The following is a 16,593-nucleotide window of genomic DNA, read 5'->3' as shown; positions in this document are numbered from 1 at the left end:
AAGAACAGATATTTTATTCCCCCATCATTTCAAACTCCCTTCATTCTTCTTAAAAGGTGTCTCAGTTACAAAACAAATGTAGGCAATAATATGTTTTTGTAAAAGGCAGTCCAGTATACTATCACCTGCCAACTAAAGGTTATGAAAAGGCAAAAGTAGTTCTTCCTGAGAAAATCTGTGTATTACTTTTCTATTCACTGTGACCAAATACCTCAAAAGCAACTAAGAGAGGAAGGATGGGTGCTTATTTTTGGCTCACTGTCTGAGGAGATGTAGTCCAGCATGCAGGGACATGATGTGTCAGTCACACTGTGCCCACCTGTGTCAAGTAACAGAGTGCACTGAGTGCATGTGCTCACCACGTTCTCTTTCCTGCCCCCTATTGTGTCCCAGTCCCCAGACCTGGGACAAGCCACCCACATTTAGCACTAGCCTTTCCTTCTCAGTTAACCCTCTCTGAAAAAGTCCTCACACACAGGTCTAGCAATCTGTCTCCTACGTCATTCTAAATGCAGGCAAGCTGACAGTTAAGATTAATTATCACAAGTCCATTCCTTGTCAACAAATTATCCAAACACATCACTTTCAAACTGTAACAGTAAATATATAAAATTTAAGTTAGAGTCTCACCCCTGGACTAGTTTTAAAAAACCCAAACCTTTTACCTGACAATTAAAAGGCTGGGACTTACATATTCAACAGACACGCATAATTGTTGGCTGCTCATCAGTACAAGATTAGAGATGAGTTTAGAACACAATGTCTTTTACAATTGTCTAGTAACATACATATGTGTATATACGCAAATTTCAAACCCTCACTGCTACATATTTTCCAGATAACTTATTTGCTTTCCTTTATAACCAATTTCTCAGGACACTTGCCATACACTACTTTTCTTTAATTCTTAATAACTCAAACTTAGTCTCTGGGACTACAACAAATATCTCCTGTCGAATGGCAGCAACAGCTCCTCCTCAGTTCTCCTCTGACTTTCCTCTCAGGACATGCGACTTCATGTATATTTTCACTGGGGGAAACATCTGAAGTAACCCATGAAAAATTTATCTGCATGAAAAATTCTGACATTCTTCCCAAGTATGTTATAAGACTCATTCCTGAAGTATCTTCCCTATATCTAAAGGAAAGAATGTCATTATCTCTTCAGACCCGGAGAAGAATCTGAACAACTAAACCTCATAGTGCTCACCCACTACTTCCCTTGTCCAATCATTTCTACAATGATCTGTTTCTTCATCACACTAAGCATAAAATACAAACAGCTTTCCCTGTTTCCTATGTCTTCATTTCTAAAAGCCCCATGTCATACAAAGTATTTACTCAGTAAAGTTGTATGCTTTTCTCTTGGTAATCTCTTTGGTTACATGGGTCTCAGGCATAGATGTTTTAGAATTAGATAAGTGATACATGAGATCTTTTCCTCTGGCACCTACTCGTTCCCATGCTTGAGAACTTTGCCACACCAAAAGTTAGTGGTTCTCAGGGTTCTGCTGAAGACTGTTTCCTGATGAATGCTATACTTCGGAACCAACAATAAACCTTCAGCAATGATAAAAACACAGTGTGATTGCCACTTGATACATGTCATGTTGTGCTGCAAAGACACCTCAAAGCTAAAATAATCTGAAATGTAGCTTTAAATTGTTCTTCAAATTATTCCCAAACCCAGTATTCTGTTCTTTAGCAAATGGCTATATCTACTGAGCTGTACTGTCCATAAAATGTATACTTCAACAACTAATGCAGGTTAATAATCTTGTTACTTTTCTAGAACTTCACTTTTTTTCCTACATGAAGGCTGTGTTCTGTGTCTTACAATGCTTTACTTCCAGTGCTCTTTTTTTTTTTTTTAAATCTATTCCTTCTCATATCCCAATTGGTTTTATAACATAAAAACTCATCCATCTATTCATTTATTCATAGGTATACAGGATTTCACTATGTAGCTTGAGCTGGCCTGGAACTTGCTAGTTAGCTCAGGATGGCCTTAACTTCAGGATCCTCTTATCTAAACCACATGAGTCTTGAGATTACAAGTGTGTATAACTTGGCTAGATTCAAAAGTATGTTTTAAATAAGAGGCTTTTTAAAAATAAATATTCCCAAACTTTCAGAGATTATATTGGACTACTAAAGGAAATGCAAAAAAAAAAAAAATAGAGAGAGAAAGTTAAGAAGAACCGTAAGAAATAAGGCTGGAGTAGGAGGCAGGGGCCAAATCACATGGAGTTTCTTTTTTTTTTTTATACTAGAGAACAAGTAACTAGTATAGGCATAGTAACTTGCTGGCATTGCATTCATTGCCATTTTACATTTCTATGAAAGTCTTGTGAAGCACCGAGACAGAACATAATTTTAGGAAAAATAACTGTTCCACGATTAATGTATTTTATAAGTTTATGTTTCAGATTTCTGATCTTATAGGACATCTACATTTTAAAACACAATGAAAATAAGTAGAGACATAAATACTGTGTAAATAACATTATGAATGTATACTAAGAAACATGTTTAAGATCACCATTAAAATGTTACATGAAAATGAATCTTAAGTGGTCTTCACATGCCAGAAAATTAAGACTGGAAAGTATTAAACCACAGGCAAAGAAGTCTGGAAAAAGTCTAGACTATGAAGGGGATGTCACAAGAAAAGTTCACGAGCTGCTCTAGATGAAACCTTAGAAGAATTTGTGACGCTATAGTGTATGTGTAGAGGTGAAACACACATTTATAACACACACAGTATAAAGCATGTTCTACTAGAAGTGACTGCCCTGTACCTAATGGTTCAAATTTTATTGCTGTAAATTGTATCATTAGAATTTCATGAGTAAAGCTTTTAGCAAAGCAAGTGGTTTAAATATTAATTTCCAGAATCAATGGTTCTGGTCAATTGAACTTCCTTTTTCTTGGTTACTCACTTAAAAATAACTTTGAAAGGTCTATTAAAGTATTAAGTCCCAGAAAAGGTAAGTTGCACCCAGAAGACAATACATAACAATAGGTCCAAACACCCAACCACATGATGTACAAAATGCTATACAAAAATATGTTTGTGAAATAAACTAAAAGATTTATTTAAAAATAATCTGTAAGAACAAAATCTAAGTGTAGAAAGACCATATATTGTTGCCACTGGCACTAAACAAACACCCCATTGAACATTAAAATTGAGAGTTTGAGGTCAAAAGGACAGGTTAGAAATATATGTTCCAACACAAACTTCAAAAGCAGATTAGGTGAATATTTTAGTTTCTCTTTAGTTTTCAGTGCCATTATTTTTCTGCAGATCTCAGGTTCAACATTTCATTTGTTTTATAAAGTTAATATTTTTTTCAAAGAAGACTATATTGCTAAGAGAGAAAAACATGTTTAGTGTCATCCATAGTAAACATGAAAACCTTACCGTTTAAGAGTAAGGAACTCTGCATTATAGAGCTTTGGGTCATTGTTTCCATGCTAACTCTTCACAGCAATGCCTTTAGGAAACAACTTATCAAAAGCTTGTAGATGACAAACCAACCAACCAGCTAGGCACCAGCTCCTGATCCTATCACTTCCATAGCTGAGTTATCAACACTGACCAAAAGACAGAAAGGAACACTATGTAAGGAGACAGAAGGGCAACTAAGCAGCCTGGAAAAGACTACCAAATTTTTCTAACTGTTCTCAAACTCTTCCTATGAGAATCAGATAAATATTTCTAATAGCCTTCTTTCCAGGTGTTTCTTTCTATATATCACAGACATTTAAAATCCATGTCCAAAAATGACTTTGATCGCTTATTACCAAGCTTATTCTTTCAGATTGCCTTCATTAAACCATTCTGATCTTATTTACTTGTGTCAAAATATCCAGCCCCCAATCTAGCACATTTAGCTATCATCAACTCCTGTTTCATATATCACCCTTTCAGTATAATCACAAAGCCCACAGATGTTTGCCTTGAATGATTAATTATACCACTCTTTGGAGGTGGGTACTGACTCTTCCTCTAAGGTTTGGGTGTAGTTTGTCCCCTAAGAGTTTGCGTGCTGGGAGTATGGTCCCCAGTGCAGCAATAGTAAGTGATGGTAGGACCAATCAGATTGCTAGGCAGGTAAATTCACTTGTCACCAAGGCTGATGATCTGAGTTCAATCCTTTGGATCCACATGACAGAAGGAGGGAACCAATTCTCACAAGTTGTCTTCTGACCTTCACACAAGCACTATTACATATATACCCACACTCACAAAAGTAAATACCCACACTCACAAAAGTAAATACATAAATAAATAAAATGTAAAAGAGATGGTGGGACCTTTTAAGAGGTGGACCTAGTGGGAGGTCATTAGGTCACCGAGGTCACTGCCCCAGGAAAGATTAAAGAAGTGGTTCTGAGCCCTGGTTAGTGTAAAGACCTCCCTAGTTTCTCCCTAGCTTCCTGTCTTGTGCCTGTCAGGATGTCATGTGCCATGAGGTGATAAAGCAGGGGAACACTTATCAGATCCAGCATCATGCTGTGATATAAATAAACCAGTTTTCTTTATCTACCCCTCTGGCTCTGGTACTTGCTCAGAGCAATGTAACATGGACTGATATAGTTCCCCTGCCTACGAAACCATTTGGGCTTGCTTCTAGCATGGCTTCTCCAGGTGTAGACTCTAGGTCACTATGAGCAGCTCATGGGGAAAACTGTTAGAAAACAAAGTCTTAGGCTCCACCCCAGATCTAATCAATCACAAACTCAGGGAATGAGGCGTGTTCTGACAGGCCCTCCAGGGGATACATTTTGAGAACCAGACCCACTGACAAGAGATTTAAGCTTTCTTAGTACAGAGATGATGGATCAGCAAATATCATTTAGCTTTCTTTGTCATTATTTTGAGCTATTGGGACACAAATAGCACAGATCAAATTGGGCTGCAGTACCTGATTTTGAGTAAACATCAAAAAGAAAACTTTGCCTATTGCACAGCATCTAAAAAGATGGGGTTCTGTCTCCTATTGTTTATATTCAAGCATGGGCAAATATATGCTCAAATGAAATTTCAAATATACTTTGAGTATGTGCATGCAGTATTCAGTTCTTTTTAGTCTAGGTTCATGTGTCTCTATTAGTTCCTTGCTCTCAGCAGGAAAAATTCAGCAGGCTAAGGGATTAGGATGAAGTTACTTTAAGTCTGGAGTATAGCTATCCTTTTAATTACCTATATGAAGTATGGGCAATTATAAAATTAAAATGTATTCCTGGACTAAAAAGAACAAGAGCCATTAACCAGGTTTAGCATGGATACACTAAGACCAATTTAGTTTAAAATGTCAGAAGTCTGTTAATTAGTAGAATTAATTAATTTTTCAGCTATTGTTGAACACACTGACAGCTATCTGCTATAAGCTTTCAGAAATTGTTACTAAAACTAAACATCCTTTTTTCTTTTTGGTTAGAATTTAGACTGTAGTAATTAAAATTAACAAATTTTCCTTGGATTTTATATGAAAATATTTTTCAAAATAATTATATGGTCTCTTGACAATTTCCAGGATTTTGTAGCAAAAAGTGGCTTAAGTTATTATGAATCAGATAATTAAAATGTGTTCAAAATGAAGTCATTATACCACCTAAGAGATACACATGGTTAAAAACAATCATTAAATTTGTTATTTCTGGTATTGCAACCAACATGTTAAATAAATAAGCTCTTGTTTAAAAAGCTAAACAAAACAATGTTACATATCTTCAAGTACAGAGAATACAGATGGTATTCAGTAGAGTCTTGATGAGCTCAAATGTTGGGTTTACCTAACATCTTTATGTTTTAGCAGAATGAGAATAGAAATTATGGTAAGGTTCCCCAGGTGGTTTTGCAGAAGTTTTTTGTTTGTTTGTTTGTTTGTTTTTTAGGGTAAATTTAAAAATGGTCAAGCAACACACAATGGAGAAGAGAATGAATGCCCAAGTCAGTTTTTAATATGCCATCAATGAGATAATAAGAAATGTTGAGACAACTATATTAAGGGGAAAAGATAAAATTAAAAACTGCAGGAGTGGAAGCTCTTGTAAATCTGCAGTCAGATTTCATAAAGTAGTAATTGCCATTGATAAGGATTAGCCATTAAGGTATTTCAAATATTTTGGATAATCACATAGAAACTATTCTTTATATTGTAATTGTTTTCCTACAAGCTAACTATGATATTATTGACAGAAAATGTCAAAATTCATTAGCTGAGTACTGTTAAACAAAATATAAATATTTCAGAGGAAATAAAAATTTTCAGTAACTAAAAATGAACTAAATTTTTGATAAATACCTTTCAAATATAAATAACTTGGGAAAACTTAGCTAAATCTTTAGTAAGCTGAAAAAAACTAAATCTGACAATATGGTCACAATGTTTCCAAATTTATAAAATATAAGTAATTTTTCAGTAATAAAACTGCACCTTAAAGCTGAGATTCAACATTCAAGCAAGATAAGTGTGTCTGAAATTTAATAAAGTGAAGCATAAAAAAATGAGCATTTAAATTATTATCAACAAGCATCTGATTTTATAAAATACTGTTACATCAACAATGAACACTAAATGGACAAATTCTGTCACTCTCCTCCAGACTGAACACTTCATCCCTTATAGTTCAACTGTGAGAGATTTGTATTATTTCTCATTCAGTCTAGATCAGCAATCTTGGAGACTACACTGAGGAAGAACAGAAAGTTAAAAAGTAATTTTGCCATTACTTTTTGTAGGAACCAGAATTTTATACCTATGATGCAATAAAAATGAAAGACAAATAGAGGTTCTCTGCAAACTAGAAAGTTTGAGAGAAGCAATCTATTAACAAGGTAAACCTCTACTTGTAATCATGGTATAACCTGCCTAGCCCACCCTCTCAGGCTTTTAGCTTACTCTCCTATCAGGCACATTTCTTTCCTCCAGCAACACCACAACCAAAGTACCCTGACAGCAAACATGAGTGTATGATTTTAGATACACTCTCATCTCCATCAGAAATGCCCTTCTACTCCCCACCCCCTGCTGTGGTATTTTATTTTTAATATCCAGAAAATATTGCTTCACTCTTTCTCCACACTATTGGACTTACTTTGAATTCAGGATTCAAGTAAATATGCATTTTGGGGTCCTTCCTTCTATCTCTGCTTATTCTGAATATAGACCCATAAGGTTGGAACACATATACGAACAAATAGTGACAATAGCATGTAAAAGAACAATAGGAAACAAAGTAGGACTCTTTTGAATTTTATTTTTATTTAAATTTTTTTTGTTTTATGTGCATGGGTGTTTGTATATGTCTGTGCACTACATGTGTACAGTGCCTGAGAAGGCAGAAGAGGGTTTTAGACTCCCTGGAACTGGAGCTACAAATGCTTGTGAGCTACCATGTGTGTGCTGGGAAACAAACCCTGGTCCTCTGGAAGGGCAGCCAAGCCGGTGCTTGTAATGCTGAGCCATTTCTTCTGCCCCAAATCGGGACTCTTAAGATTAGTACCTGTCAACGAACCCCCAGAGAAGAAAATGGCACTGTCATCTAGTGTTACTTAGAAGTTTGCTCCATTCACAAAGGATGATCTGTGAACTATCAATCTTGGAGGAAATAGAACAATTAGGACCACTCACTTAGAAAGCTTAAAGAATATTGGTTGATTTTTATGCGTTGACACCTTTATCATTTTTTCATTTTAATTTGTAGTAACTTTTACATTTACCAGGCAATGACAAGTAGGAAATTTGTTTCTAAAGCATCTTTTACTACAGATGGTTAGAGATAGATTATGAACAACAAACTGATAAGACCTTGACTCTCTGAAACCAGGTCTCATGTAGCTCAGGCTGGCCTTGAATTCCTGACCCTCTTGCCTCTACCTCCTATGGTGACAGACATGTTTCACCATGCCTGGCTCAACTCTTCTTTTAATAGTTTGGTAGACTAAAGAATATGATATGTATAAAATCTTAAATAATATTTATTAGTATAAATCTACATGTCTTCAGAGTTTATACCACCTCTGACACTTAAAAACATTAGTAGAATTCGAAGTGTACCTGGAAATGCCTGTGCATAGAAACATTCCCTCCTAAACTCAGACACAAGGACCTACAGGGTCCTTCCTCCATTTTGGAGTAACCCCACACAGGGCTAACTTTTTGCATTATTTGACTTCCTATGGCTCTCTATATGATGTACATAGTCTCAAAACTTTGATAATATGCAAAAGCAGTATCAGTCTACAATTTTCTTTCACAAACTTCCAACATCCTTATACTGTCAAAAGGGGTTAGCTCACAGGCAGTCTTTTCTAGATGTTAGTGTATACTTTAGTGAAGGACCAAATAGTATCTATTTTAAGGGGTTTGTGGGCTATGTGGTCTGTCACAGCCAGTTACCTCTGCTTTAGGGACACTGTAGCCATTGATAATATGTAATTAATATAAAAATAAATTTATAAACATAAATTTGTTATATTTACATAAAACGGGCATGTGTGTTCCAGTATGTTTTTATATATATCAACAGGTGGCAGGCTTGGGAATCTGGCTCAAGGACCATAATAACCAACTCCTGGTTTACATCATAGACATAATCATAAAATACTGACATTAGGAACTGGTCAAATAATAAATGTACAGATTAACTTGGTTTTAAAGTTTTAAAGACAGAATTTCACCAGCATTCTGACTCCTGACAAGTTCTCATTAAAATCAAGTACGGAGTAAAACTGTATCTGCCTCATCTGTAGTGGGATATGACTAGTCAGGTACCTTCTGCGCTAGTATTAGGTAGCAAAGCCTCTGTGCTGTGGAAGACCAAAGAACACACGTATTCACAGAAATTGCCACAACCACTGTGGCCAACAGTACACTACACATCAAATCTCCGGAGCAGCTTAGTAAATAGACCACTTCCTAGTTCAAATGCTCACAAAAATGACCAACTAGCTACAAATCCAGCTGAGATGCTCTTTGCTCCACCACAGCTAGGAAGTAACTTTGAACTACCAGGGTCTCATTAGCATTTTTAACAAACCTGGATTGCAGACTTAGTTCATCTTTGGGATTCAACTTGGGCCTTCTCTGGATTGCGTTCACTCGTTCCTTCAAGGAGTAAAATACAACCAAGCTCCTTAGAGACCTCGCTAAAATTGACGTCAAATCCAGACCTCTTTCTTTCACATAAGTTCTAGTCTCCTAGTGACATGGATAGTTTCCATGAGTAATTGTTCCCCCCATTCTAGAACTCCTTTTCAGAAAACACAACTAAAGACCATGTGCCATAAATTTCTAAGAGATTTCCTAAAGCTGCATTGAGAATGCCTTAGCTCAAATGCTTTTGTTTTCTTTATAGTAATAAGCCCAAAAGGCCTCCAAACATTACAACACTATTTTTATGCAGACGGACAAAAGTACCTCTACTTCACTATGCACTCAAAGCAGCAAAGAGTTTGTTTTTATAAAGTATCAGCTTTAAAACTTCTATCATTAGATTATATGTTTTCTGCATTTCTTCTAGAAAGTTTCCAACACTAGTTTTTTCCTTCTTAAAGATATATGTGTAAAAGACATCCTTCTCAGTAAGACAGTTCAATCAAAAAGTCTGAACTGTTGTGAGTAGTATGAATGAAGAAACAGGTGGCCCTAGAAAGAATATGCATTCCCTCCTGAAACAATGACAAAGCAGTAGATATGTCTATTCTAGTGGCACAATGTCTAAGAGGTAGAGAAGTTCTTCTTGAAAAGGATGTAGAACACACCTGTACACTGAGACCTAAAACCTCAAATGTAAAAAACCGATGTTACCAAGATGCCTCCAAGCCGGGCGGTGGTGGCGCACGCCTTTATCCCAGCACTCGGGAGGCAGAGGCAGGTGGATCTCTGTGAGTTCGAGGCCAGCCTGGTCTCCAAAGCGAGTTCCAGGAAAGGCGCAAAGCTACACAGAGAAACCCTGTCTCGAAAAATCAAAAAAAAAAAAAAAAAAAAAAAAAAAAAAAAAAAAAAAGATGCCTCCAAATATTTGCTTTTCCTCCTTACCAGTAATTCTGATTTTCAGTTTTCCAGACTTACAATTCTAGTCATTCTGGACCACATTCCACTCTGCCTGGAATTCCATCCTGAGGTCTGTACTTGTGCACCCCTCCACGCTGCCAACACCCTGTGTTCTGACACCTAGGAGCAGAGCATGCTGAAGCTCTCTGTGCATTTGAGGCCTGATGTTCCTGCTTTGCTACGTATTTCTGCTACCAGTCTTTACAAATGCTGACTTTTCTCCTCAAATGTATACGTACAAACATATTCTCCTCAGTTGAGACATTAATTACAGTCTTGCGGTAATAAAATATTTTAAATAGTTACAAAATGAGGTATATATTTTAGCATAGTGAGAAAATAATTCAAATAATTAATAATGAATTAAGAGATTCTTAGAAAGAAAGTGAGCAGAAATGGAAATAAACCCTAGAAAGAGATGTATTCAACAAGTCAAAAACATAAAATCTGAAACTTTTACTAAGGGCAGGGAAGTGAATACAGAAACTAAAGTACAGTGCTTGTCTCAGCAAGTCAATCGACTGCTGTTACTACTGAAGCTGATAGAAGGATAAAAGCAAATGGGAGCAGACTCACTCGACTTAGAGGAAAAGCCAGATGGGACAAACGAGGAGGGAGTATTAGGGAGGGTAAACCAAGTGGTCTGATTGTCGTCTACACAGTGCTCTGCCTAGAGTGAGTCTCTGAGAGGCCTGCCTGGGCAACCAGTCAAGTGCCAGTTAGTGCTCAGGCCACCCAGTCATTCTGCCACTGGAGGGAGTCTGTTCACATTGCCTTTGGTGTGACTTTCCTTAGTCACATCTCCTATGGAAATTAAATAGACTCCCACCAAGAGGAAGAATTGGTTCAACACAGCTGATGGTTTTCTTGCTCTTCTTTGTTTCCTTTAGCTTTTACTTATTCATTCATTTGGCTTTTTTTTTTCTCTCACTAATGAAAATTTACTCCAGCCTCACAGTGATATCTGAGGCAAAGAAATGAACACAGAGACATATGACACAGAGCGGAGCAGCTGTTAGAGAAGAACGTGAAGAAAAAGATTGTCAAGCAAGGGCAGAGGGGAGCTGAGGCAGACACTTGTTCCAAGTGTGTGTCCAGGTCATAAGGCACAGGGAAAGCAGCCGCAGATGTGAACCAGAAGCTCAAAACAGCCTCTAGAACTAAGAGCGACAACGGGGTTACTGTTGGGATGGATAGTGAGCAGGGTGGCCGAATGCTGCCACTGTGGTTCTTTCAGTTTACTCTTAATACTCAGAATTTCTGCTTGCCAACAATTTCTCACAAAATGCTTTCCTAAACACACAACTGAATTATTACCAGGGGTGCAAAATATATTGACCACAAAAACAGAGGTTAAAGAAATTAGCACATTCAACTCAAGAAAGTATGTGAAAGATAACATTCCACTCTAAATCATTTTTCTCCATTTTGAAACAAGAATTGTGACCTATGCTATATAATACTTCATTTCACATGTCAGGAGTCACATGTGCTATTACTGTGATTGTTTTGCACAGTGCCTTGGGCTAAAACCAGTTAAGTAACTTGCCCAAGGTTACAGGGCTGTCAAGAGCCAACATTCTAACCCTGGCCATCTGATCTGAAATGGTATTACTGCTATTCCATACCACACGTCAGTGGGACTGAGTCATGATTACCTCACATTCTTGTGATTGAGACATTAAAGGCACACAGTACAGATGTTCTTCCTAGGTGTTTGCTTGCTTTAGAGATATTACAGGTTATCTAACGTGGACTAAGTCATTATGCATTTGGGTTACTTTATGCTCCCAATGTTAAAATGTGTTCAATTCATATGTCAAAAGCATAAAAAATGTTTCAGCTCCTTCTATAATTTAAGTAAACAAGATTCCTTAAAGGAATCTATATTTTGAGTATATAAAAGAGAAAAACTTCCCTTTTCCTTCCTCCACAGAACTATGATTACAAAGAAACTGTAGTTTCCTTAAGTTGTGTTCACTTGCTGAGTACATCATAAACCCCATACACTATATCTAGGCAGTAACAAAATGACCTCCTCAGAGATAATGACTGTTAAAGACAGAAAGCTTCGGGGTGTGTGTTAACAGTATAAAACAAATGAGTCTTTCCTACTTCTCTATAAAAACAATATAGGGAGCTTGGCAAAACACATAGAGATATCTATTTATCTCTCTACAGTGGCATGTATATAAATCTTTTCAGGAAGGAACAGAAGTATGTGTGTGTGTGATAAAAAGATGACGAGAATCAGAACTGATACAGAATTTTGTATTGGGGCGGTGAGCTATTTTTTATTTTTCTTGTCACAGGAGGGTAAGCACCTCATGCAGCTATAGGAAGAAACAAACTAAAAATGGATTCCTGTATTACTGATGTTTTCAGATGAAAACTGGATGTTTTTCTTTCCATTAAAAAAATCATTGTGAAGCAACATGGTGGACTGAATAACGAGTACACCAGAGCACTCTAGAGCTAGGGAAAGAAGCACTTGTCTGCTTGGAACAGGGATTAACAGAAGCTCCCAGAGCTACTGTATTCACTCCAACAGCTGACTAATAGAATCGTATCTAAAATCCTCATTTTGAACTACAGTTATTAGCACATGGGCAGGAACCACATACTAGCAACAAAACAGACATGCCTAGGAAAGACTACTCACAAGGTAATAATATGCATGTGTATTTATAGGAACCCTTTTGCTTTATTAAAAATTGAATGCATGGCTATCTGAATTCAGCTATTCTTCCAAGATTACTAATTATTTTGAAAAATAACAAATAAATAAAAGTAAATGCTGTGAGATGATGCTATCAACATAAACTACAATTTATAGGAAGATCAGCCACAGACAAAGCATAAAAGAGGAGAGACAGACAGTTATCTTTACCAGGAGCCACAGCTTATGGTTGACGCAACATGATACAATTCAAAACATCTGCAGGTAGAAAGGAAAGTACATTAACAATCCTACCATACTTTCCCCTAGTCTACTTTGTTTCATTTCCAAGGAATTAATACTTCATTTTTTTCTTACCAAATTAACAGGAGTGAAGTGAAATAATTAAAAAGTAAACCACAAAGCAATATACCTCCCCATGGTCATAAAATAAAGCTATAGCTCTATAGACCTAAAACATAAATGTATCTTCAGCTACATATGCTGCCATAATCTTGCCTTTCTGCTCCATATATTGATAGAAGAGAAGCAGTGAGACCCGAGAGGGAGGAAAGTCAGCAAAGTGCAGGGAGCAAATGCCACACAGCTAGAAATATCTCAGTATGAAATTGTGCTAAGGAAAGTCTAGTGAACAGATTTACTACAACACATTACAAAACTATCCTATAAAAGCGGTGTCATTCCCTCTACATCATTCTCATGAAGCCAACTAATTGATTAGAAATTGCTTTATATTGGAACAGGGTCACAAAGGGGAGGGGAAGGTAAGCCTTTGACAACCTCTCTATGGAATTTCTCCATTTTCTGACACATTTTATAAGACATGGTTCCTTGTACTCCTTGGATTAAACTGTTTTACAAAATGAAACCTGATTAGTATAAATCCATCACAGGACTACAAATAATAATTGTCATAGCTATTGCTTGATCCCAGCATCCCCCTCAATTAAACGTTACATAATGTGTTCATTTCTCAGGATTCATAATGTCAGCCGAAACAACTAAAAATGGATCACTAGAGCTGCTATTCTGGAAGAACTGACTGTAGTAAAAACAGCATTAACTTGAACACCATACATTAGTAACTCTGAACTTCATTAAACAAATATTTCCCCAATATCCATGATAAACACAGTGAATGCAATTTAATATACTGAAATTATTGAAGTTTGAGGAACAACATTGAATTCTCTAGTTCCATTTGCTATTTGAATGAGCATTTGATAAATCACTGAACTAAATACAAATCAAATCAACTTTCATTTAGAGTCTCGATTTTCTCTGGAACCAATCTAAGAAAATAAAAAATAGCTGCAATTTAGGAAGGTAACATTACTAATGCTATCTACCAATAAAGGAAATATAAGCAGCCTTTACAAGATTATTTACTCAGACCTCACTTCTTTTAGAAGCTAAGGTTTGTTGGGTTCAAAGCGTTTGAATTTTGGTTTCAAAATTATAAAAAATAAATTCATATTAATAATAGCAAATGTATTACTGAACAGGACTTAGTGCTCACTCTCCCTAAATGTTTAAGAAAGCAATGCCTAAACCAGTTATTACCATTTAAATGCTTTTAAAAACAAGATCTTTGTTTCCTATACGGGGTTACACTGCTAAATTTTATGACTTTACTGAGCACAAATTAATATCTCCCATAACTTTTCTTTAAAATGCTTGATAGCCATTACTCACATACAGTTAAACAGTCAAGTGTGTCCATGTCAACTGATTTCCCTGTGTTACATGCAGAATTTTACAATTATTTGGCCAATTAGCAATCAGACGACTTCTCTACAAATGAAGTTTTATTCCAAACAACACTGACCCTCCAGCTAGCCCAGCACACTGCTCTGATGAACAACACTGATCCTCCAACTAGCCCAGCACACAGCTCTGTGCCCACACTGCACTTCAACACTGGGACCTGTGATCAATCATTTCTTTTTTTTTTCCGGAGACTGCCAACTTTAACAATAGAGTATTGACACATCGACACACAATGGTATGTGCTACACACACACACAGAGAGAGAGAGAGAGAGAGAGAGAGAGAGAGAGAGAGAGAGAGAGAGAGAGAGAGAGAGAGAGAGAGAGAGAGAGAGAGAGAGAGAGAGAGAGAGAGAGAGAGAGAGAGAGAGAGAGAATCCCAGCCGATGTAGAGGACCCACCATTCCCGTACAGATTTTTTTTTTTGACATTCTCAGAATCGCTGCCCAGAGCCAGGAGCCTAGTGTCTGTCCTTGGTGCTGAAACGCAGCTTCTCCGCCCGCTGACTAAAATCCTACCACGCTCACCCCGGCTAGACACTTCCAGGGGTAGTAGGAGGTTTGCAAGGGGATGGGTAAGTTTCTGGTCAGAGAATCCTATCTAGCCTTTGCCGTGGCGGGTGCCGGGAGCATCCAGGGTAAGTCCCCGGCCGGGAGACCCAGGACCTGCCTGCTGCAGAATTAGGCAGCATAGGGCCGCCGCGAACCCGAGAGGCGCCCTCTCCACCGCGGAGCCTTCTCCCGCGGATCCGAACGGCTCCGTCTCCCCCAGTGGAGCCCCCTTTCCCGCGGACCCGAGAGGCGCCTTCTCCCCCCCGCGGTCGCCTTCTCCCGCGGACCGGAGCGGTGCCCTCTCCCGCAGACCAGAGAGACGCCGTCACCCCCAGCCAGCAGCAGCCTTCTCCCGCGGACCCGAGCGGCGCCCTCTCCCACGGACCGGACCCGCGTCCTTTTGTCTCCCGCCGATGTCGCCCTGCCTCACCATCGCGGTCGCACAGCTGGATGGCCTCCAGGCTGAGGTTCTTGATCTCCTCACACGGGCTGCTGGGGCTGCTGAGGGCATGGTCCAGGCGCGGCACCTCCATCGTCGCGACCCCGCGTCGAAGCCAGGCGCCGGCGGCCGGCGGGGCGGAGGGCGGGAAAGGCCGGAGACGGCTGAGGGCGACGGCAGCCTCCGCTCGGGAGCCGCGGCCGAGGCGACGGCGGCGGCTGCGGCTGCGGCTGCGGCTACGGCAGCGGCAGCGGCGGCGGCGGCGACAGCGACAGCGACGACGGCGACAGCGACAGCGGCGGCAGGAGCTCCTCCGAGCGCGCGGCTCGCAGACTGAACGCCGGCCGGCGCGAGCGCGGGGAGGAGCGCGCTCTCGGCGGGAGGGAGGGAGGGAGGGCCGCCCGCGCACGCGCACGAGAGGGGGGGTGGGTGGACGCGCCTACCTGCCGGCACCCGGGCCCCGCCCCCCGTCCCCCCCCCCCCGTCGCCCCGTCGCCGACCGCGCGCAGGCCCCGCCCCCTGTCCTCCGCGCGCTCGCGCGCTCCGCCCCCCGGCCTGTGGCGCGCACCCGCGCGCGCGCTCTCGCTCTCTCTCTCACCCGCGGGCGCGAGGCGGTCTCTCGGTCGCCGCCCTCCTCCCTCGCCCTCCCTGGGGCGCGCACCCGCGCACCCACCCTGCGGGCGCGTGGACCGCGGTACCCCGGGTCCTGGCGCCTCCCCGAGAGCCGCGACCTCTCTCCCCCTCCCTCCCCACGCCAACCCCTTGCGGCGCGCACGCGCCCTCGGCTTCCTTCGCCCCCCCCCCCCCAGGACGGCGGAGCGAGCGCGCGAGGAGCGAGCGCGGGCCGTGGGAAGCTGCTCGGCGGGTCGCGCGCTCGCCGGGCCGGGACGACTTGGCTCTTTTTTTTTTTTTTTTTTTTTTTGCACAATGCCAGGTAGAACCGGATTGCCCGCCCTTGCTGCGGCGGCGAGGCGAGCGCGCGCGCGCAGGTTGGTTGTTGACCACCGATTGGGAAACTGAGGTCCGGGCCGCCCAGGGTCCCCTCCCCGTCCCCCGCCCCCCTTTTCCATCTAACCCCGGGTCG

The 16,593-nt window shown here is 40.3% G+C and overlaps 1 protein-coding gene across 2 annotated transcripts in view; it reads right to left on the bottom strand.

The window, feature by feature from the left end:
- The window catches only part of Phyhipl (phytanoyl-CoA 2-hydroxylase interacting protein like), a 41,068-nt gene extending 25,214 nt beyond the window's left edge, over positions 1-15,854 (bottom strand). Inside the window, exon 1 of one of the 2 annotated variants that reach the window (XM_006979048.4) lies at positions 15,501-15,854. In XM_006979048.4, the coding sequence (XP_006979110.1) occupies positions 15,501-15,603 (103 nt within the window). In that variant the 5' untranslated portion in view covers positions 15,604-15,854. Of the gene's footprint in view, positions 1-9,054; positions 9,230-15,500 lie in introns of those variants that run through there. The other variant, XM_006979049.4, reaches the window with a different exon arrangement.
- Between the last annotated feature and the right edge of the window lie 739 nt (positions 15,855-16,593).

The sequence above is a fragment of the Peromyscus maniculatus genome, chromosome 21 (genome assembly GCF_049852395.1).
Source record: "Peromyscus maniculatus bairdii isolate BWxNUB_F1_BW_parent chromosome 21, HU_Pman_BW_mat_3.1, whole genome shotgun sequence".
NCBI lineage: Eukaryota > Metazoa > Chordata > Mammalia > Rodentia > Cricetidae > Peromyscus > Peromyscus maniculatus.
Note: the sequence above shows the minus strand (reverse complement) of the source record. Positions and strands in the feature narration are given on the sequence as shown.